The sequence below is a fragment of the Schistocerca nitens genome, chromosome 2 (assembly GCF_023898315.1).
Source record: "Schistocerca nitens isolate TAMUIC-IGC-003100 chromosome 2, iqSchNite1.1, whole genome shotgun sequence".
Lineage (NCBI taxonomy): Eukaryota > Metazoa > Arthropoda > Insecta > Orthoptera > Acrididae > Schistocerca > Schistocerca nitens.
The window spans coordinates 63,194,286-63,218,699 of NC_064615.1; the positions used below are offsets into that span (position 1 = coordinate 63,194,286).

Consider the following 24,414-nt stretch of genomic DNA (forward strand, 5'->3'; position numbering starts at 1 on the left):
TTGACGCTTGACGCTCCTTTGGTGAGCTTTCCTTGCGCGGCATGTTGAGCTCCGCCACTGCACTGCCGTTTTATCCCTTGTGTACGTGATACTACCGTCATCTGTATACGTGCCTCCTTTCAATGACTTTTGTCACTTCAGGGTAAATATTATTTTCTAAGCTCAATGCCAACTTTTTTATCCGAAATATTAAACAATCTCAGTGAAATGAAATGAAGTACTCCAAGGTATTTGAGTATTTCTACGACTTAATGATATAGATAATGTAGTTTGTCTGCATTATCATCACATTTGTGTACCAGTAATTAAGTTTAAAACTTGAAAAAAGAATATTTGAAGTAAATTAAGACCATTTCTCATAAAATGAATGCATGGAATCGTTGAATAATGTCTTTTTAATGTACCTAAGGAATATGGAATGTGGAAACTGAGCTCTTGTATCACAAGTTGGTTAAAAGCGTTTTGAAAATTTATGCCTCGAAAACCACGATGGTCTGGAGGTCAAAGATTGGATAATGCTACATCTTTACGTGATACACATGTTTTTAAAAGTCGGCTGAAATAGTAAAATTGGAAGAAAAATACATTTTTTGGTAGAGTGTCCACGTAACAACATCTTCAATTACTTTACTATTTCACTGTCAATGATGACTTTTACTCTATGTTTGCATCTCCCTCTCCTTGAGTAATATGGTTTTCAGTGCTATTCACCAAACTCTATCGTCTTGGACGACGACAGTAATAGTCTGACGATGAGGTCTTGTAAGCTAGAAGCCGCTTAACGAACTAAATTAATACTGAAGAAAATCCACAAGGTTTCTTTTAATTTTTTGTTAAACTGAATCCGATTACTTAGTGTCAGTACTCTTATTTTTGAGTTTCATTATATCCATATTTGTCTCCAGTTTCTGTTCTTTGTAAATCGATGCACAACTAGAGTCACAGATACTTTTTTTTTTTTTTTAAACTCTAGATATGGAAATAGTTTCTTTCGTCTAAGGTGTTCCTCTGGTCTACTCCAGACTACTGTTCCTATACTGTAGTTTTACTACGAACCACCTACCTTGCAGGTGAACTTTTAGGCCAATGTGTCGCTTTTTCATATAGACCTACATCTACATGGTTACTCTGCAATTCACACTTAAGTGCCTGGCTGAGGGTTCATCGAACCATTTTCATACTACTTCTGTACCATTCCACTCTCGAATGGCACGTGGGAAAAAGGAACACCTAAATCTTTCCTTTCGAGCTCTGATTTCTCTTGTTTTATTATGATGATCATTTCTCCCTACGTAGGTGGGTGTCAATAAAATATTTTCGCATTCGGAAGAGAAAGTTGGTGATTGAAATTTCGTAATAGATCTCACCGGAAAGAAAACCGCATTTGTTTCAGTGACTGCCACCCCAACTCGCGTATCATTTCAGTGACACTCTCACCCCTATTGCGCGATAACACGAAATGAGCTGCCCTTCTTTGCACTTTTTCGATGTCCTCCATCAATCCTACCTGGCAAGGATCCCATACAGCTCAGCAATATTCCAGCAGAGGACGGACAAGTGTAATGTAGGTTTGTCGCATCTTCTAAGTGTTCTGCCAACAAAGCGCAGTCTTTGTTTCGCCTTCCCCACAATATTATCTATGTGGTCTTACCAATTTTAGTTGCTCCTAATTGTAATTCCTAGGTATTTAGTCGAATTGACAGCTCTCCGATTTATCGTATACCCAAAATTTATCAGATTTCTTTTAGTACCCATGTGGATGACCTCGCACTTTTTTTCTTTGTTTAGTGCTAGTTGCCAGTTTTAGCATCATACAGAAATTTTCTCTAGATCATTATGTAATTGGAATTGATCGTCTGATGATTTTACTAGACGGTGAATTACAGCGTCATCTGTAAACAATCTAAGGTGGCTGCTCAGATTATCACCTAGATCATTTATATAAATCAGGAACAGCAGAGGGCCAATGACACTACCTTGCGGAACGCCAGATATCACTTCTGTTCTACTCGATGATTTACCGTCTATCACTACGAACTGTGACCTCTGTGAGAGGAAATCACGAATCCAGTCACACAACTGAAACGATACTCCATATGCTCGCAATTTGATTTATAGTCTTTTGTGAGGAACGGTATCAAAAGCCTTCTGGGAATCTAGGAATATGGAATCGATCAGAGATCCCTTGTCGACAGCACTCATTAATTCCTGGGAATAAAGAGCTAACTGCGTTGGACAAGAACAATATTTTCTGAATCCGTGTTGGTTATGTATCAATAACTAATTTCCTTCAAGGTGATTTATAATGTTCGAGTACAGTATATGCTCCAAAATCATACTGCAAATTGAGGCCAGTGATATGGGTCTGTAATTCAATGGGTTACACCTATTTCCTTTCTTGATCATTGGTGTGACCTGCGCTACTTTCCAATCTTTAGGAACAGACCCTCCGTCAAGTGAGCGGTTGTATATGACTGCTAAGAAAGGCGCTATTGTGTCTGCATACTCTGAAAGAAACCTGATTGGTATGCCATCTGAACCGGAAGACTTGCCTTTCTTAAGTGATTTGAGTTGTTTCGCAACACCTAAGATATCTACTTTTATGTCACTCATGCTAACAGCTGTTCTGGTTTCTTGTGTTTGGCGTTATAACACACCAGGTATTTGATTAACTGCCTCAGAAGCGCAGCTAGATACAGGTTAGTTCGTGCACATCAGAGAATTGACTGTTTCCATGAACAGTTCTTCCACTGAAGCAAAACCTATTGTCTGTATTATGCGAATATATTTCAGTCTCCGTTAAAGCCGGCCGGGGTGGCCGAGCGGTTCTAGGCGCTACAGTCTGGAACCGCGCGACCGCTACGGTCGCAGGTTCGAATCCTGCCTCGGGCATGGATGTGTGTGATGTCCTTAGGTTAGTTAGGTTTAAGTAGTTCTAAGTTCTAGGGGACTGATGACCACAGCAGTTAAGTCCCATAGCGCTCAGAGCCATTTGAACCAATCTACGTTAAAGAAATAAGATAAATGAGACAGAGAATAATTTGACAGTTCGTAACACTAAACGCTGTCTGCTGTCCAAACGTTGAATCTTTTCACCATTGCAACAGCTCTCAGCCAACGCCCATCAAGTGGATATTTTGAAGTAGACATGTTTGTACACTATGTTAGACTGATTAAAAGCAGATAAATAACGGGAAAAATATATACTTTTATCTTCGCTTTCACGATTCATAGAGCTATTGTGGCCCTAATAATCATACAAAACTGTAATTTCGTTGAAAGTTAAGCATATTTTTACCACTTTTATTAATTAAAAAGCTCAGCAGTGACTCATACAGTAATACAGAAGAAGTGTTCCTTATGCATGCAGCAAGTCTGACATATACTTTTGTGTTCATTATTAGTGCTAAAATTGTTGCTGATAGAATGTAATATATCGTTTTCATTTCAGCGCTCAAGCAGTTTTCTGATAATAAGCTTAAGAATTGGATTTTAACGATGATTACTTAAAAAAGCTTTGTGGTAAAATGATCTAACCACTCTAGTATCCGCTGGTAGCTGTTAATCCTCATTTGAGGTGAGATCAAGGAACAACCGATTTCACGATAATGAATAACAAATTGAGGTTCATTAGACCGGATTACATTAAGATGTTAAACCAATACGATCTCGCCAAGTTCTGTGAGACACATATCCTAGCAACATCAGATACAATATATGTTGAAACATCCATTAATAATCTCAGATAATTACGGCTCATCATTGAGGGACATACTAACTTAAACCGATGTTGAATTCCAACCGGTCCAAATTACACTACTGGCCATTAAAATTGCTACACCAAAAAGAAATGCAGATGATAAACGGGTATTCATTGGACAAATATATTATACTAGAACTGACATGATTACTTTTCAAGCATTGTGGGCGCATAGATCCTGAGAAATCAGTACCCAGAACAACCACCTCTGGCCGTAATAACGGCCTTGATACGCCTGGGCATTGAGTCAAACAGAGCTTGGATGCCGTGAACAGGTACAGCTGCCCATGCAGCTTCAACACGATACCACAGTTCATCAAGAGTAGTGACTGGCGTATTGTGACGAGCCAGTTGCTCGGCCACCATTGACCAGACGTTTTCAGTTGCTGAGAGATCTGGAGAATGTGCTGGCCACAGCAGCAGTCGAACATTTTCTGTATCCAGAAAGGCCGGTACAGGACCTGCAACATGCGGTCCTACATTATCCTGCTGAAATGTAGGGTTTCGCAGGGATCGAATGAAGGGTAGAGCCACGGGTCGTAACACATGTGAAATGTAACGTCCACTGTTCGAAGTGCCGTCAAGGTGAACAAGAGGTGACCGAGACGTGTAACCAATGGCAACCCATACCATCACGCCGGGTGATACGCCAGTATGTGGACGACGAATACACGCTTCCAATGTGCGTTCACTGCGATGTCGCCAAACACGGATGCGAACATCATGATGCCGTAAACAGAACCTGGATTCATCCGAAAAAATGACGTTTTGTCACTGGTGCACCCAGGTTCGTCGTTGAGTACACCATCGCAGGCGCTCCTGTCTGTGATGCAGCGTCAAGGGTAACCGCAGCCATGATCTCCGAGCTGATAGTCCATGCTGTTGCAAACGTCGTCGAACTGTTCGTGCAGATGGTTGTTGTCTTGCAAACGTCCCCATATGTTGACTCAGTGATCGAGACGTGGCTGCACGATCCGTTACAGCCATGCGGGTAAGATGCCTGTCATCTCGAGTGCTAGTGATACGAGGACGTTGGGATCCAGCACGGCGTTCCGTATTACCCTCCTGAACCCACCGATTCCATATTCTGCTAACAGTCATTGGATCTATACCAACGCAAGCAGCAATGTCGCGATACCATAAACCGCAATCGCGATAGGCTACAATCCGACCTTTATCATAGTCGGAAACGTTCAAAATGGCTCTGAGCACTATGGGACTTAACATCTTAGGTCATCAGTCCCCTAGAACTTAGAACTACTTAAACCTAACTAACCTGAGGACATCACACACATCCATGCCCGAGGCAGGATTCGAACCTGCGACCGTAGCAGTCCCGCGATTCCGGACTGCAGCGCCTAGAACCGCTCGGCCACCGCGGCCGGCTAGTCGGAAACGTGATGGTCCGCATTTCTCCCCCTTACACTAAGCATCAGAACAACGTTTCACCAGGCAACGCCGTTTGTGTATGAGAAATCAGTTGGAAACTTTCCTCATGTCAGCACGTTGTAGGTGTCACACCGGCGCCAACGTTGTGTGAATGCTCTGAAAAGCTAATCATTTGCATATCAGAGCTTCTTCTTCCTGTCGGTTAAATTTCGCATCTGTAGCACGTTATCTTCGTGGTGTAGCAATTTTAATGGCCAGTTGTGTAGTATTTCCTTCAGTGATGACCCGTAATTACCTAAGATTATTGGTGGATCTTTGAACATCCAACCCATTTGATCTGCCATGATATGTACCTTATAGAGTGTTGGGGGGTCGTATTGGTTTAATACCTTAAGGTAATCCAGCCAAATTAACCTGAAGACGCGATTCATTATTACGAAAGCGGTTGTACCCTGAACCCACAATAAATGGGGATTAGCGGCTACAAACGGAAACTGCAATGTTTCCGAAGATTTTACCACAAGGTTTTTAAAAGAGATTTGAACTATGCATAGATCAAGCTGCTGCTGCCTACATAAAAACTGTGTGTTGACGATACTTACTTGAAGTTGAAGGGCACACATCGTGTTGAACCGAATCGTTGCCGTTGGCCTGTGTGATGCAGGCGGAGAGAGCATTGGAAGACGCCGCAAGGCCCAGAATGCCGATGATGACGCACTGCCACATTGCCCTGCAGCACGAGAGAAATTTCCGAAGACTAATTCCGATGACAGAGTAGACATCAGATTGTGCTTGTGAAGAGGAATGTTTCCATTATGCAACTAAACATCATGTGCTACAAAATTTCGCAGATTCTGCCTTAGTGTCCATTTCACAAATAAACAGTCGGGCATTAAGACTGGAACACTTATAAGGTATGCAAGTAATGAAATTTAACTTTTTGTGTGTTTACAGTGTAATAGGGAAAATACGTAAGTTGTTTTGTAAAGTAAGGATATTCAGTCGACAGTCCTGCCGCATCTGACAGCAACATTAGCGGCAACCTGGCCGTGCATCGAGCCTCGGATGACAAATACGAATACGAATACGTCAATCCATAGTCCTTCAACTCAAGAACAGAATTAATCCATGTCAACACCTGCTTTCTTTGGGATTAGAATTATTACATTCTTCTTGAAGTCTGAGGGCATTTCGCCTCTATCATACATCTGGCTCACCAAGTGGTAGAGTTTTGTCTCTGCTGGATCAACCAAGGCTATCAATAGTTCAATATGTCCCACCGTGTAACTGTGGTTGAGCGTATGAACCGCCCCAAAACGCTTGAATAGGGGGATTGAGGCAGAAAAATGTTTTTTTCTAGCTACAAAACCTAGTACAGTATATTGTGGGCAGTCCTTCTGTTAGTGTGTGGCTCGGTAATCCTCATGCCAGCGTATTTTGTGCGAGTTCCACACATTATACATTTGCGTCTACTTACCTAACATTAAACTTGTGGAATTTAACTATAATTAATTGTCGAGTTATCAAGCGACACGGTAAAACTCCATTTATCACAACTGTCTGTGAATGAACGTAATGTCCTATTACGAAATATGCTGTACCAAAACTACAGTTAGGCAATTTTGGTAAAGTACATAAATGATGTAGTAAATTGTAGGATTCAAGACAGGTAGTTTTGGTAGAAAAATATACATAAAGGAATGTGTGAGCGAGTAAATGATAGGGGAAAACTTCTCTTTGTTTTTTGTTCAGTGTTAGTCGATTCTGCTCAATGTTAGTCCATTCTGTATTCTATATCTTTAAAAATATAAGTGGCATTTTATGAGTAATAAAAACGAGTTGATCGTGTAATTTCTACGCATTTATGTAAACTAAGCAAATATTTCGGATGCAAGTACAGTTTACACCCTCAAACATAAAAAATCTAAATAATTCTTGTTATTTTATACACCACAGAACGTCCTTTGTCATAGTCAAAGCAAGTTTCCTTTTTTTATTGGTAAGTGTGAAGGTTATTTATAAATGACAGACACATGTTTTATTTGAGGTCGATGACTTACTGAGGCGATATTTGGTATGTTTTTGTTTTGAATTACTTTTATTTTAAGGAAATTGCGTTTTCTAGCACTATACGATGAATCTGTATTTTTTAAAAATTTTTTGCTGCAATATTCCTCTGTTCCACGTTACAAATCAACAATGTTCTAATAAAATTTGGATTAAATTTTTACAATTTCAATTTTGCTATAATTGCTATTTCCTTTCCAGTAAGAGGCAGGCAGAGCGGAGTGGCCGCGCGGTTTGAGGCGTCATGTAACGGATTGCGCGGCCCCTCCCGCCGGAGGTACGAGTCCTCCCTCGGGCATGGATGTGTGTGTTGTTCTTAGCGTAAGTTAGTTTAAGTAGCGTGTAAGTCTAGGGACCGATGACCTAAGCAGCTTGGTCCCTTAGGAATTCACACACATTTGAACATTTTAAGAGACAGGTGGATTACTATGTAGAACAAAAATGTTCTGTAGGCTACACGATATTTTATAAATCCTCACTCAGTTCCTTGATGGTTCACTGCTCCCAGTTTCTAGGGAAATCTAGTACGACACTGACCATATAAGCAAATAAAGCGATCGAAGTGAGGTAACGCCCAGCAAATATGCAACACACCTGATGTACAGATAATGTGGTTATGATCTTAGCTGACTAGGGATACTAGGAAAACTACCACATTCTGCTCTTACATATGGTAGACTATGACAGTCTACCGTAGTTTTCCAACCCTACGAGGAACTAATGTATTTCTGTTGAACTAAATTGCAAATACTCTTGCTGCTGTACTACATTTTCCTCATCCCAAAGTGTTTTTACACTATTTGTGAGCTCTTAACGGAATAAAATCGACAGATGTAAAAGCAATTTCCTGTGTACCCCAAGGAAGTATGACAGGACCGCTACTGCTTACAATGCATATGATTGATGTAGTAGAAAGCGTTGTAAGCTCTTTAAGACTGTTTTCACACGATACTGTTGTCTGTAGGAAATAAGCATCTCGCGAAATGACCACTACAAGAAAATTCGAGAAATTAGAGCTAATAGAGAGACTACCGATAATTATTCTTCCCACGTGCCATTCGCAAGCGGAGCAGGGAAAGGTGGGAGGGGAAATTAGTTAGTGGTGGCTTAAGTACCCTCCCCTACAGGCCTGTAGGTCACTTTCGGAGTATGATGTAGATGTATGTATTGAGAGGGTACTGTTTACATTGAATTATCTATAATTGTGTTACCCGAGGCCCCGACTCTAGCATGTCTATGAGACATACCATAGATACCTAATCTGTTGCTATCTAATCTGGGGCTGTTCGGTGGAGGTTCGCTGACGACGACACCATTGTCTCATTTAAGTGGCCAGGGTGCATTTGCTAGTTTTAAAGCCCAAATAACCCTTTGACATCTGGTCAAGACTGACAGCTGATAACTAATAACTTTGGACTACGGATAACGCGAATATTAAATAGGCCAACTGAGGCAAGAATGCTGCACTAGATGTTTCCCCTCTGTACCACATCACAATGCTACTTTTCAGTGGCAACACTTTCTAATTATCATTGGTGGTACATCGTCCATAATATCAGGCTGTCTGGATGTGGTAATATGGCGGACAGTGGTGAATGGGTAAGGCCGGTATTAGACTATCAAATTTCTTTGTCAAAGATTTGATCAAAGATGTGATCAAATATTCGTCAAAAATATTTGACAAAGATCTTTGACGTGGCGCTAAAAAGGAAAAGGGGTATTACACTGTCATCATATTTTTCGTCAAAGTTCAAGATGGCTGACAACAGGAACTTGTAATTAACAGCAGCAGTTGCATGTACCACAATTGCACTGTGTGCACATGCGGAAGAGAAGCGGGGGGAAAAAAGGAAACGTATCTGGGTGAAGCTGTGGGTTTTACGACAGCACGATAAAAGCATTCAACAAAACTTGTTGTGTGAGCTTATAGTGGAGGACGTCAAGTCGTACATCAGTTACTTAAGAATGGATGAGCATACATTTCTGTATGCGCTCAGTGAAGTGTATCCTCTTATCACACATATTACAAAGCACAATACTCAGTTAAGAGCTGCTATATCTGGTGAAGACAGGCTCACTGTAACACTCCGATTCCTCGCTACAGGAGAGAGTTAGGTTAGGTTAGCTTAGGTCAGGTCTCCAATTTTCTTAATCTATTTTTGTATTCAGGGTGCCTCATGTTGTAAAGCGCCTCAGCAGCTTCTTACATCTCTCTTAATTTTGTAGTTGTCGGTACACACCAATTGCATTTATTGGCAATGCTTATAGAAACACTACAAATGACAGAACGACGCAGCGATGCTAGCGCTCCACGTGGTGACATGTCACACTGCAGTGAACAGAAGACAAGCGACTTCATTGATCAAATCTACAGCGAGGCCCTAGATTTGATCAAATATTTGACGACATGTGACAAAGTTCCCTATTACGCCATCAAATTTCTTTGACAAAGGTATTGGACAAAGAAATTTGATAGTATAATACCGGCCTAATGACAAGATGGACGCTTCTGGTTTAGACTCACTGAACATTTTATTTGCGACCATGGAACCCACTTTTCACGATAAACAATGCATGAACTCTAAACTATTGAATTTACTCTTTTTACTGGATATGACCCGTGTGAAGCATCGAAGTAACACATAATCGCCATCCCAGAATTATTCAATAAATATGATTTACTACGTGATCTCTTGCGATTACTACTGTACTGAGGATATGCGTTTGGGTGTGTCCGCAAACGAAAAAGAACAGTTCTTCTACTAGAGAAACTACGTACTCCACAATTGTACACCTGATTGTTCTCCCCACAGGTAACACTTAAACTCGCCCCTCAGAATTATTCGCTAAGCAAGGCAATGCGGAAATAGGCACTAATTTAGAGCAGAAAGTACATGAAACGAACGAAAGAGACTGTACAGTACACATAAAATCCATACAAATAAGTAACAAGGTTATGTACACAAGCACAAACCCTTTTCCCACCAAAGGTTCCTCCGTCACACTCAACTATTTTTATCCTAACTCGGTCAAGGCCTTGTCCCTGCTCGACAAAACGCAACTTTCACTCACCTTATGGCGGTCATGACCGTATTCTATCACGCGAGTGTATAGATGCTCTGCACACGCACAGGCCTGTCGGAAAACCTTCCGCTGGGGCGGTAATGCTCAGTGCCTAATACAGACGGTCCTCATAGAACCGTTAGGTCATTGGATATACAGGGTGGTCCATTGATAGCGACTGGGCCAAATATCTCACGAAATAAGCGTCAAACGAGAAAACATACAAAGAACGAAACTCGTCTAGCTTGAAGGGGGAAACCAGATGGCGTTATGGTTGGCCCTCCAGGTGGCGCTGCCATAGTTCAAACGGATATCAACTGCGTTTTTTAAAATAGGAATCCCCATTTTTATTACCTATTCGTGTAGTACGTAAAGAAATATGAATGTTTTAGATGGACCACTTTTTTCGCTTTCTGATAGACGGCGCTGTAATAGTCACAAACGTATAAGTACGTGGTATCACGTAACATTCCGCCAGTGCGGACGGTATTTGCTTCGTGATACATTACCCGTGTTAAAATGGACCGTTTACCAATTGCGGGCCGGCCGAAGTGGCCGTGCGGTTAAAGGCGCTGCAGTCTGGAATCGCAAGACCGCTGCGGTCGCAGGTTCGAATCCTGCCTCGGGCATGGATGTTTGTGATGTCCTTAGGTTAGTTAGGTTTAACTAGTTCTAAGTTCTAGGGGACTAATGACCTCAGCAGTTGCGTCCCATAGTGCTCAGAGCCATTTGAACCATTTTTGAACCAATTGCGGAAAAGGTCGATATCGTGTTGATGTCTGGCTATTGTGATCAAAATGCCCAACGGGCGTGTGCTATGTATCCTGGACGACGTCATCCAACTCTCCGGACCGTTAGCCGGGTAGTTACGTTATTTAAGGAAATAGGAAGTGTTCAGCCACATGTGAAAAGTCAACCACGTCCTGCAACAAATGATGATGCCCAAGTAGGTGTTGTAGCTGCTGTCGCGGCTAATCCGCACATCAGTAGCAGACAAATTGCGCTAGAATGGGGAATCTCAAAAACGTCGGTGTTGAGAATGCTACATCAACATTGACTGCACCCGTACCATATTTCTATGCACCAGCAATTGCATGGCGACGACTTCGAACGTCGTGTACAGTTCGGGGCGCAAGAGAAATTACGGTACGATGACAGATCTTTTGCACGCGTTCTATTTAGCGACGAAGCGTCATTCACCAACAGCGGTAACGTAAACCGGCATAATATGCACTATTGGGCAACGGAAAATCCACGATGGCTGCTGCGCCAAGTGGAACATCAGCGACCTTAGCGGGCTAATGTATGGTGCGGCATTATGGGAGGAAGGATAATTGCCCCCCATTTTATGGATGCCAATCTAAATGGTGCAATGTATGCTGATTTCCTACGTAATGTTCTACCGATGTTACTACAAGATGTTTCACTGCATGACAGAATGGCGATGTACTTCCAACATGATGGATGTCCGGCACATAGCTCGCGTGCGGTTGAAGCGGTATTGAATAGCATATTTCATGACAGGTGGATTGGTCGTCGAAGCACCGTACCATAGCCCGCACGTTCACCGGATCTGACGTCCCCGTATTTCTTTCTGTGGGGAACGTTGAAGGATATTTGCTATCGTGATCCACTGACAACGCCTGACAACATGCGTCAGCGCATTGTCAATGCATTTACGAACATTACGGAAGGCGAACTACTCGCTGTTGAGAAGAATGTCGTTACACGTATTGCCAAATGCATTGAGGTTGACGGACATTTTGAGCAATTATTGCATTAATGTGGTATTTACAGGTAATCACGCTGTAACAGCATGCGTTCTCAGAAATGATAAATTCACAAAGGTACATGTATCGCATTGGAACAACCGAAATAAAATGTTCAAACTTACCTAAGTTTTGTATTTTAATTTAAAAAACCTACCTGTTACCAACTGTTCGTCTAAATTTGTGAGCCATATGTTTGTGACTATTACAGCGCCGTCTATCAGAAAGCGAAAAAAGTGGTCCAACTAAAACATTCATATTTCTTTACGTACTACACGAATATGTAATAAAAATGGGGGTTCCTATTTAAAAAAAAAACGCAGATGATATCCGTTTGACCTATGGCAACGCCATCTAGCGGGCCAACCATAGCGTCATCTGGTTTCCCCCTTCAAGCTAGACAAGTTTCGTTCTTTGTAGTTTTTTCGTTTGACGCTTCTTTCGTGAGATATTTGGCCCGGTCACGATCAATGGACCGTCCTGTATATTACTCAGCATAGCTCCGCTTCTTGATAATCAAAGAAAAAAGTATCACAAGCTATATTTGAGGGGGAGAGTGACAAAGGAATTATTCAATAAAATATTCGTGAGCAGCAACAAAATTCAGCACATGAAAAAGTAAATTGATCTTAGATGTATCACACGCAGAAAGTACAATGAAAAGTGGCCAAAGCATGCCGATTCCCAGTAGTCGGTTCAGCTTGCGACCACGAAGCCGCACGAAAGGCTGCACTGTACTCACCCTACAAGTGGCGTGCTAGGCAGAGCAGAACGATTCCACATGCAGTAGTTAACCAAAACTATATTTAACACACGGCGTTTAGGTTGGAATTAACACACTATTTCTTAAGCACTCCAGACTAAGTCTAGCACACGGTTTGTTAAGGATTTCAGACTAAATTCTTAAGTTTTCCAGAATAAATCCAACAAACGGGTTCTTAAGTATTTCAAATTATAATTACACGACCAAGATTCCTCTTAACATTCAACTATGTGCTGCATGGCCGTTATCTCACACAAAGGAACCCTAGCTCCAACCGATTTCAGTTACTGAAAGAACTTTGACTACAGACTCTATATCCCCCCAAAATGTACTGAAAACCGGAACCGGAAAATGTGAATTACTTCACTATTCAACTTAGATGTTCCACACGCTTACACTGTCTCTTCCAGGATGAAATTACAGAACATATATCACAGTGAACCTCAAACCTCCGAAGTTAGTCAAAGAGTGTGAAACATGACGACCTCCAGATAATTCTTCCCTCCAGAAACAGTGATGAGGGGAAACGGACATGACCACTGTGGCCAACCGCACACCCTGAGTCACAGACCACTACCCCCTCTGGCCTGACCACTCTCTTTGGGTTCCAAGTAGAGTTAATTTCTGTTGGTAACAACCAAAGATTCAAACACCAACTTTGGCTTCACCACTCTGCTGCCAAGCAGACGACACCCATCCACAATCATACCTTGCAAAGCAAACATTCAAGAAACAACAAAACAAGGTTAAATATATTGAAAATTGCAGATACAGGAGTGGGGGTGTGGAAAGGAACGTGCAGAAAAATGAATAATTAAATACTCATTGTCCGTCTCCTCTGCAAAGGTTTCGTGCATACCAATAAAACAAACTTTAGAAAACAACCGATCATGGCCTGATGGTTCGCTCAATGAGAAAAACATGTGAAACGGAAACATCTTTTTCCTTTCAATATTTATGCATGTACTCGTTACGGTTACTGTCACTTGTGTATCATGTCATGGCACTCACTCCCTCAGCATTGCCACTACTGACGTCTTTTCACATCCCCACACCATTGGCATATTCCCCCTCACTCATCCCATGTCATCTCTCAATAACTCTCTGACCTGTGCTTCTAACATTTCCTCGAAATGCATATAACAGCTGTATCATCAGCCTTCGTGAAGTCGCTCCAATTCCCCCGATGGGAACACAAAGTGCATTAGTCTCTAAAGTCCTTGATTGCCTGGTTCGAAGACCCACAGTCACAGACCGCAGCCCCTGTAGCACTGCATTTGTAAACAGAGTCTGCGCATCGTCCATGCCCAGTGCGACCGCTGTTGAATTTGACCCATAATTCCCTGTCGAGTTCCGTGCTAGCATTATCACAGTTATTCTTTCGGAACTCACGCTCTTTAGAATTTTCCATAAGTTGACAGATCTGATTCCATGGGTCTCTCACCCCGATATTATTGGCATCTAGCTGTTCTGCTTGCCGAAATGGTGGGTTTCTTGAACGGAGTCTATTTCGTTGTAGACTTGTCTTCCGGTGTGTGTAATTCCAGGTTCTCTTGTAGCTTGCGGCATTCCTTAAGTAAGGTCTCGTTCTACGGCTGGTGGGTGGATAGATGTTGCTCAGCAGGGGAAGCCAATAAATCGATGTTAGTCAGATTGTCTGAGACATTAACCGCACAGTGTGGTTTAACTGGACATCAATCAAGTTGGTGTGGCAATTGTTTAGCCGCACAGGGATACAATCATCGGCTGATGAGAGGACCAGCGCAATGGATGATGTGCGCAGGGTGTCTGCTGAAGCTCCCCATGTCATTCCACACAATTTTTGAATAATGTTGTTACGAGTTTTTATCTTGACAGCAGTATTTTCAAGTTTTTTTTTATATGAAAGCGTGCAGTCAAGGATGACACCAAGGTACTTAGGGCACTTGTTGTGCCAAAGAGTGTTTCCGTTAAGTTTCACTCTGAGTTCCGCGATAGCTTGTTTGTCGTTCAGATAGAATGCACATACTTCAGTTTTACTTGTACTGGGTTCAAATCACCACTTTCTAAAACAGGCGCTCATAACGGCTAGATCTTCTGTGAAGATTGTCGCTGATTTTCCGAGATCCTTGGTTCTACGAACAGGAGAGGTATTGTATGCGTAGGAGAATTTAATTGTTCGTCAGGAAGATCTGAGATATTTAAGTTTTTGAATAATAGGGGGGAGGGGGGGGGGGCTAAGACGGAGCCCTGTGATAGATCATTACTTAATGTCTTCTCGTTGCTCACACTTTCTCCGAAGTAAACACGGAAATATCTATTACTTCCAGTTTTTCGGCCTCTTATTGTTTTTAGTATAGTTATTGTATAATATCCCTTCCCTCCAGACTGTGTCACATTCCACGATTAGCTCTACGAATGCTACAGATGTCTTCACGTTTTCTTGTAAACAGCCTCTATGAAAGTTATTAAGGTCAGTACCTGGTCGCAGTAACTTCTCTGCGGCCTGAAACTCGCTTTTTCAGCTGGGATATGTTCAAGAACAAAGCCGCTAATTCTGTTCAAAATGTTCAAATGTGTGTGAAATCTTATGGGACTTAACTGATAAGGTCATCAGTCCCTAAGCTTACACACTAATAACCTAAATTATCCTAAGGACAAACACACACACCCATGACCGAGGGAGGACTCGAACCTCCGCCGGGACCAGCCGCACAGTACATGACTGCAGCGCCTGGGACCGCTTGGCTAATCCCGCGCGGCGCTAATTCAGTCATAAATGAGCTTCTTCAAGGGTTTATAAGTACAGCTCAGAAGGGAAATACTCCTGAAACTTTGAAGGTGGTCAGCTGGTTTACCTGGCTTCAAAATTTCCACTAGTTTTGTTTTCTTTAGATCGTTGGGCAGTGAAGAAGTGGACCAGCCACTTCTCCACATTGTCCTGAACTTAGGATATGAAAAACAACAGCTGCGCTTCGCTCTGAGAGTGTTTACGTCTCCTAGTTTCCACTTGGATAGGGAACGTGAACATCACTTGCACAGGGTATCCTAAATCACCTTTCACGTCAACACTCATTGTCTCTCCCCTATTCTGACCGAGCGAGGTGGCGCAGTGGTTAGCACACTGGACTAGCATTCAGGAGGACGACGGTTCAATCCTGCGTCCTGCCATCCTGATATAGTTTTCCGTGATTTCCCTAAATCGCTCCAGACAAATGCCGGGATGGTCCCTTTGAAAGGGCACGGCCGACTTCCTCCCCTGTCCTTCCCTAACCCGTTGAGACCGATGACCTGGCAGTCTGGTCTTCTTCTCCACAACAACCCAACCCAACCCTATTTTGTGCGAATACTGAGGGTATCGGCCGTACGCTGTCATAAAATAAAGCATACGTCTGTGGGGGATGATGTGATTTACATCTTATGAAACATATGGTTGAAGAAGAAAATATAAAAATTAAGCAGATAATATTCTGTACTTAATCCTCTAACGCTCGACTGCAGCTGAGACTTGCAGTCGTATAATTGTTGGAGGTTTTGACGTGATACACTTATTGCCAAAAGTAAAATGAGCACGGGAGAGTACAAGCAGATGTGGATAAACAAGTGATAAAAACAATAATGAAATTGAGCAAGTATTCGCACATAGCAGCATAACCAAAAATTATTTCACTTTTCTTAGAAACTGAGGGAATGACATGGTATTATTTGTCAGGTTCACATATGTAATTATTCATTTTATGAGAAAATTCCTGGTTGCTGAGGGCTCTGGTTCGTGTTGTACGTCTCCTGAATGGTTTGATGCTCCCCATACGAGTTCCTCTGCCGGGCCAATCTCTTCATCTCATTGTAGCATTTATACACAACGCTCGCAGTTATTTGTTGCATACATTCAAATTTCTTATAAGGTTTGATGATGGTCGAAGTAGAGAGGATATAAAATGTAGACTGGCAATGGCAAGGAAATCATTTCTGAAGAAGAGAAATTTGTTAACATCGAGTATAGATTTAAGTGTCAGGAAGTCGTTTCTGAAAGTATTTGTATGGAGTGTAGCCATGTACGGAAGTGAAACATGGACGATAACCAGTTTGGACAAGAAGAAAATAGAAGCTTTCGAAATGTGGTGCTACAGAAGAATGCTGAAGATAAGGTGGGTAGATCACGTAACTAATGAGGAGGTATTGAATAGGATTGAGGAGAAGAGAAGTTTGTGGCACAACTTGACTAGAAGAAGGGATCGGTTGGTAGGACATGTTTTGAGGCATCAAGGGATCACAAATTTAGCATTGGAGGGCAGCGTGGAGGGTAAAAATCGTAGAGGGTGACCAAGAGATGAATACACTAAGCAGATTCAGAAGGATGTAGGTTGCAGTAGGTACTGGGAAATGAAGAAGCTTGCACAGGATAGAGTAGCATGGAGAGCTGCATCAAACCAGTCTCAGGACTGAAGACCACAACAACAACAACAACATAAGGTTTATAATCTGAAACAACAGCCAACCAAAAGCATGGTTTAAAAACTTTTGAATAAAGCCATCAACGGTTTCGGATTTATTACATATCCTTCTTCAGATGGTTCTTACAGATTTCCTTGCTTTCCCGCCGGGGTTCCATTTCGTTGTCGTTATTGGTTTTGTGCGCTAAGGTAAACAAAGATTTTCGTTGAAAATAAGGTAAATTTACGAGAATTTTTTTTCTCTTTTTCGTACTTCGTGGAAGCATACATGAAATGACAAATTGCCTGTTGGTTTCTGTCAAAGGTTCTTCGTCCGACGTTTGTTTGATGATTTTTCTGATGTTTCGCCAACACGAGGGCATTGTCAAAGCAGTACCTTCTATTGCTAGTGCTGAACTGGAGTCAAGCTCGCAGCTGTATATGATATGTTCCTGGTGCGCCAACGTCCAAGGTCTTTTCCTTTGTCATTTCCGCTGCGGCTCTCCCCTTGCAGGGGTCGTTCGATGCAGCACGGGAATCCAGGATCCGTTTCACTTTGAGGCTTTGTTCTCTCTTGTTGGGGCTATTGTCATGCTTGTGGTTTTCTATAGCTCCCCTGAACAAGTCGGTGTGAAAGATCTTCTGTACAGCAAAAACTCCCGTTTCGGCGAATTTTATTATGTGGTCAGTCTCTTGCCGCGCATGCTCCACCATGGTCGATTTCTCGACCTGTCCCAACCCGGAATGGCGCTTATGTCCGTGATCATGATGTTGATTGATCATCCAGTTACTCCATCATAGACTTTTCCACGTGTATAGCAAAAATGGTTCAAATGGCTCTAAGGACTATGGGACTTAACATCTCAGGTTATCAGTACCATAGACTTAGAACTACTTAAACCTAACTAACCTAAGGCCATCACACACATCCATGCCCTAGGCAGGATTCGAACCTGCGACCGCAGCAGCAGCGCGGTTCCATGTGTACCTCGTATGCAGTATATTCTCGACATTGCAAGTAGCTCCACTTTTTCCGTTTTCGTATTTGAGAAAATCTTTAATCTTAAGTGCCTCAGATCGGCAAAAAGTAAAAAGGGACCCACTTGCAATGTCGAGAATATACGAGGTCTGGCTAGAAAAAAACCGGACTAGTACTGGTGAAACAATAAAACGAATGCAATAAGGCTGAAAGTCGCGTGGCCTGTCACGTGACTCTCGCTCCGCCTACTGCTCGAGTTTCATCTGCCTCCTGCACTCAGTCTGCCCGTGGCGTCTGTTTTAAGTAGTTAACGTTTTGTCTGTGCGTCGGAAAATGTTTAGTGTACAGAAAGAACAGCGTGTTAACATCAAATTTTGTTTCAAACTAGGAAAATCTGCAAGTGAAACGTTTGTAATGTTACAACAAGTGTACGGCGATGGTTGTTTATCGCGAACACAAGTGTTTGAGTGATTTAAACGATTTAAAGATGGCCGCGAAGACACCAGTGATGACACTCGCACTGGCAGACCATTGTCAGCAAAAACTGATGCAAACATTGAAAAAATCGGTAAACTTGTTCGACAAGATCGCCGTTTAACAATCAGAGCAGAGTGCCTACTTTCTACAAGATCAGGTTAATTCTAATCTCTCTTTCCACCTACAGTTTTTATCCTCTACAGCTCACTTTAGTACCATGGAAGCTATTCCCCCATGTCTTAAATGGTCTTTTATCATTCTGATTAATGATATCACGCAAACTAGGAAAGTGGAAGGTGCTTTCTGAAAAGAGGCGAAAGGCATAAGAGTGCATGGCAACTCACTATCTTTTATGATTACAGATGAAAAGTTGTTTGGTCGAAAGGTGCTTTCCGAAAAGAGGCGAAAGGCATAAGAGTGCACAGCAACTCACTATCTTTTATGATTACACGATGAAAAGTTGTGTGGTCTGTGTTTGCTATCGGTTGCCATGGTTCATCGTCCCCAGTATTATGGCTTTTATGATGAGATGTTTCATTATTACGTGAAATGTCAAAGTATATCTTTACTAATTTTAATATCTTCATACTTCGTGGAGAAGCAAAACTACATTTGTAAGAAATAAGCTGTAAAGTCAAAAGAACTTCAACCCGGTGACGTAGCACTCAGTTACACTTTGGACGTCGTAGAAGTTTCCCGTGGAATCGAAAACTAGGTGGAAAGATAAGAGAAATGAACTTATTTCACTGAATTTTGCGTTTCAATAAGCCTTCACAGACTTCATAACTGATGTACCGTAACTGGAAAATTTCATTCAGAGACGTGAACAACAACCGTGAAGTGTTTAATACTTACATTTCTAGCGGTATTGTTTGCCGGGCAGCTGCTGCAAAGCTTCTATCTACTTGATGTTGCAGACTGCTGTGCTTTTTTATCTCCTTGCCACTGTGCTGCCGATATCTTGAGATACGATGGCGATATCTGGTACCGACAACTGGCGATTACTACGTTAGTAATTAGCAGCGGTTGAGCTGCTGACAAATCTGTAAATACGAAGCATACTGCAACTCTTCAGGCTTTCCCGGCGATCTAATGACATCTTGGGTTGTCGGGTGTTCTGCCGGATATCAGCGTCGTACTTGCACGATATTTCGGTCACGTAGCTCGTAACCTTCATCAGGTGCGACCTGAGACTGCTCCGCGAGTGGACCTGGTCCAGTGTTTATGCCTATGGCCTTCCTCCTCCACCAACGGCTGCAGGCGCTTCCTCTGTGGTCCGCGCCCATTCCCTGCGACCTGCTGGAGCGTTGCTGCTCCGTTTTCCGTCCGCTGCGGTTCTAGGTGTTCCCTCTGCGGTCCGCGCCCACCATACCCGCTCCTGGGGGTCCACTCGAGGAGCAGTCTGAGGTCGCACCTGATGAAGGTTACGAGCTACGTGACCGAAATATCGTGCAAGTACGACGCTGATATCCGGCAGAACACCCGACAACCCAAGATGTCACGAAGCATACTGCTGCAGAGTGCAGACTTTTCGTGGACTGGCCACAGGACCTGATCTGTCAGCAGCCTGCATCGCTGCATGGTCCAGCTCAGTGACAGATGGAGAGAGCACAGATTACATTAAATCAAAATTTTGATTTCAGATTCGGGTTGTTCCTTAACTTACTTTTCATTTGATATGCGGCTCGAGCTGATAAAATAATTATCTCAAAATCAAAATAGTTAATCTTTAATTGTTGTTGTTGTTGTGGTCTTCAGTCCTGAGACTGGTTTGATACAGCTCTCCATGCTACTCTATCCTGTGCAAGCTTCTTCATCTCCCAGTACCTACTGCAACCTACATCCTTCTGAATCTGCTTAGTGTATTCATCTCTTGGTCTCCCTCTACGATTTTTACCCTCCACGCTGCCCTCCAATGCTAAATTTGTGATCCCTTGATGCCTCAAAACATGTCCTACCAACCGATCCCTTCTTCGAGTCAAGTTGTGCCACAAACTTCTCTTCTCCCCAATCCTATTCAATACCTCCTCATTAGTTACGTGATCTACCCACCTTATCTTCAGCATTCTTCTGTAGCACCACATTTCGAAAGCTTCTATTCTCTTCTTGTCCAAACTGGTTATCGTCCATGTTTCACTTCCATACATGGCAACACTCCATACAAATACTTTCAGAAACGACTTCCTGACACTTAAATCTATACTAGATGTTAACAAATTTCTCTTCTTCAGAAACGATTTCCTTGCCATTGCCAGTCTACATTTTATATCCTCTCTACTTCGACCATCATCAGTTATTTTACTCCCTAGATAGCAAAACTCCTTTACTACTTTAAGTGTCTCATTTCCTAATCTCATCCCCTCAGCATCACCCGATTTAATTTGACTACATTCCATTATCCTCGTTTTGCTTTTGTTGATGTTCATCTTATATCCTCCTTTCAAGACACTGTCCATTCCGCTCAACTGCTCTTCCAAGTCCTTTGCTGTCTCTGACAGAATTACAATGTCATCGGCGAACCTCAAAGTTTTTACTTCTTCTCCATGAATTTTAATACCTACTCCGAATTTTTCTTTTGTTTCCTTTACTGCTTGCTCAATATACAGATTGAATAACATCGGGGAGAGGCTACAACCCTGTCTCACTCCTTTCCCAACCACAGCTTCCCTTTCATGCCCCTCGACTCTTATAACTGCCATCTGGTTTCTGTACAAATTGTAAATAGCCTTTCGCTCCCTGTATTTTACCCCTGCCACCTTCAGAATTTGAAAGAGAGTATTCCAGTTAACGTTGTCAAAAGCTTTCTCTAAGTCTACAAATGCTAGAAACGTAGGTTTGCCTTTTCTTAATCTTTCTTCTAAGATAAGTCGTAAGGTTAGTATTGCTTCACGTGTTCCAACATTTCTACGGAATCCAAACTGATCTTCCGCGAGGTCCGCTTCTACCAGTTTTTCCATTCGTCTGTAAAGAATTCGCGTTAGTATTTTGCAGCTGTGACTTATTAAACTGATAGTTCGGTAATTTTCACATCTGTCAACACCTGCTTTCTTTGGTATTGGAATTATTATATTCTTCTTGAAGTCTGTGGGTATTTCGCCTGTCTCATACATCTTGCTCACCAGATGGTAGAGTTTTGTCATCTTATCTCCCATTTCATCTTCATCTACATCCTCTTCCATCTCCATAATACTGTCCTCAAGTATACGATTTAAAATTAATTGCCCACAACGATTTGAGACCACTTTCGTCTCGCCTAACCAGCGGAGTAGGGGCTCTTTGGGACGGACGAATTTTCAGGGTCCAGATTAAATTAATTCTACAAAGCCGCAAGATGTTGGCAGAGGCTATCCAACCGTTAGCTTCACATTCAGGCCACGGCTACTCGCCTCGGAAGGGCACGTGAGGGCCCACCGTTTCCGTAGAATTCCTTCCACAGTAGGAGCACCAACCTGTGACCGGGGGCTCTGACCACCACACAGACCTGATGACGGTCGCACCCACGATGGTTAGGTTGGCTGTACGCCTCTCCTTTCGTCGGCGGAAGCATACTCTGCTGATGGCTCCTCTGTCAACAAAAGTGACCATAGACAGGCAGTTGTTACAAGCAGAGTGAGTGGAACGGATGTTAACAGCTGCGACGGTCGTCATTTCGGAGCTACCCGTCATGTTGGCACCGATGGTCAAATTTAATACACCTTTCTCTACCGTGTTCGTTCCACTAGCGAGATTATAATAATTGTATGGAATAGCCTGCCTGGGCTTCCGCTACATTTCTTTCCAATAATCAGATTCCTCCGTGGTTTCTCTCCTTACACTCTCGCATTGCTCAGGAGCTGGACGAAGCTAATTCGAGGCTTTACTACGGATTGAATGTTGTCTGTGTACTTGACCTGCAGCAAGAACAGACAAGAACCGGTTTATTTTATTTTATTTTATTTTTTATAAATGTGCCGTCATACTTGTAAAACAGACTATCTCACCTTCCTTTTGTGTGCTACTGGATGTAAAATATACCACAACTGTACCAGAACAGACTAATTTTCTCTGATCTGTAGCTTCTCCTGTTGCCCCGTTCATTATTTCAATTAACCATCATCTGAATCACTGCAAGAAGAAAAGAAGTTCGGTGCCTACGAAGGTAGGGACAGCAGCCGACAGGTAGATCGATGACAGATCTCACCGTCTGCTCGGAACGGAAAATTTGTCTGCTCCAGCAATCACTTTAGTTAACGTTCATTAGTTATCATACCACAGTCTCCAGCAAATCGCAGCCGCTGCTTTGCAGTGAATGAGGCTGTTATACGTAAATAATTGCAATTTGAGATTGATTTTACAAGCGTGCGTCGAGCTACACCCTTCGAATTACCGCATTAAGTTTTTCGTGAGAGCTCATCACGCCTTAACGACGTTGACAGGTACGAAATGTCGCCCCCAAATTTTCAAAACTCATTTGTAGCCAGACGCTAGATTTGTGAACACTGGTTCCTTTTCAATACATTATTCAGTTAGAACACTAACATGCCTTGAAACACGTTAATGTTACCCTCTGAGAGGATTTCAAAGTTCGACCGTGCTTGTGTCTAGCGGAAAAGGGTATCATACTATAATTTCAAAGTTTGTGAAGTTGACAGCAAAACCAAACGGGTGTTAACCATGGGAGTTAACAGAAGTAGTAAAATTGTAAGTGGACGGAGAAAATGAACGTTCGCCATCATAATTAGGCACATTAATTGGGAAATATATATTTTAGAAAATTGGATATTAGTTGTTGAAGTTACTTTTGTTGAGATTTCCCTTTGAATAGCAAATAGGATACAAACTGACACAGTGCACTCTGTACTGTGTATAGCAGCAGTTACCAACAACACACACTCCAGTAAATTAAGGTTAGCAAAATTGCACCGAGCTCATACTAATGACGGCCACAATCAACAGCATTACTTAATCAAAAAACTGGAACATCACTGCATGAAGTGCAAAACTAATTTTGGACATGAGGGGCTTTTATCTTGACTGACATGAATAACACAAATAAAGATGAATAACATCTTAAATACACTGTTTAAGCTTCTCTGCATATAGCAGTTTTCCTTAGTAACAGTAATAGTTCATTTTTTCTTAATCGGCGGGCAATATGACAGGGACCCGTAAACTAGTGTAGTTTCACTAGCCAGGGTTCTTTGATTATTGCAAAAGTAAAAACTATCTCTAAAAGCTAATCATTCACTTAAATTACTTTGCAAGGTAATGAAATGCAACACTGGGATTAATTAACTTCAAAAGGAACCATTCATGATGGGTACCAAAACTACACAATCCTTAAAAATGAGCGCAACTTCTAAGAGTAGTACCACAAATCGGTTCATTAAAGATTTATATGTACTTGTACTTAAATAACTTGTGTGCAGGTATTCTTGGCAATAATATTTACACAATCTTGGATTGGATTGGGTTGTTTGGGGGAAGAGACCAAACAGCGATGTCATTGGTCTTATCGGATTAGGGAAGGATGGGGAAGGAAGTCGGCCGTGCCCTTTCAAAGGAACCATCCCTGCATTTGCCTGGAGCGATTTAGGGAAATCATGGAAAATCTAAATCAGGATGGCAGGACGAAGGATTAAATCATCGTCCTCCCGAATGCGAGTCCAGTGTGCTAACCACTGCGCCACCACACTCGGTCTACACAATCTTGCACCGTAATCCTACAAAACTATATTTTATAATAAATTAAGAAT

The 24,414-nt window shown here is 42.2% G+C and overlaps 1 protein-coding gene across 1 annotated transcript in view; it reads right to left on the minus strand.

The window, feature by feature from the left end:
* Nucleotides 1-19,655, minus strand: part of LOC126234261 (uncharacterized) — a 105,483-nt gene extending 85,828 nt beyond the window's left edge. Inside the window, exons 1-2 of the mRNA XM_049942953.1 lie at nt 19,535-19,655; nt 5,752-5,879 (exon numbers count right to left, since the gene is read on the minus strand). Of these exons, the coding sequence (XP_049798910.1) occupies nt 5,752-5,879; nt 19,535-19,536 (130 nt within the window). The 5' untranslated portion in view covers nt 19,537-19,655. The remainder of the gene's footprint in view (nt 1-5,751; nt 5,880-19,534) is intronic.
* Nucleotides 19,656-24,414: the final 4,759 nt, after the last annotated feature.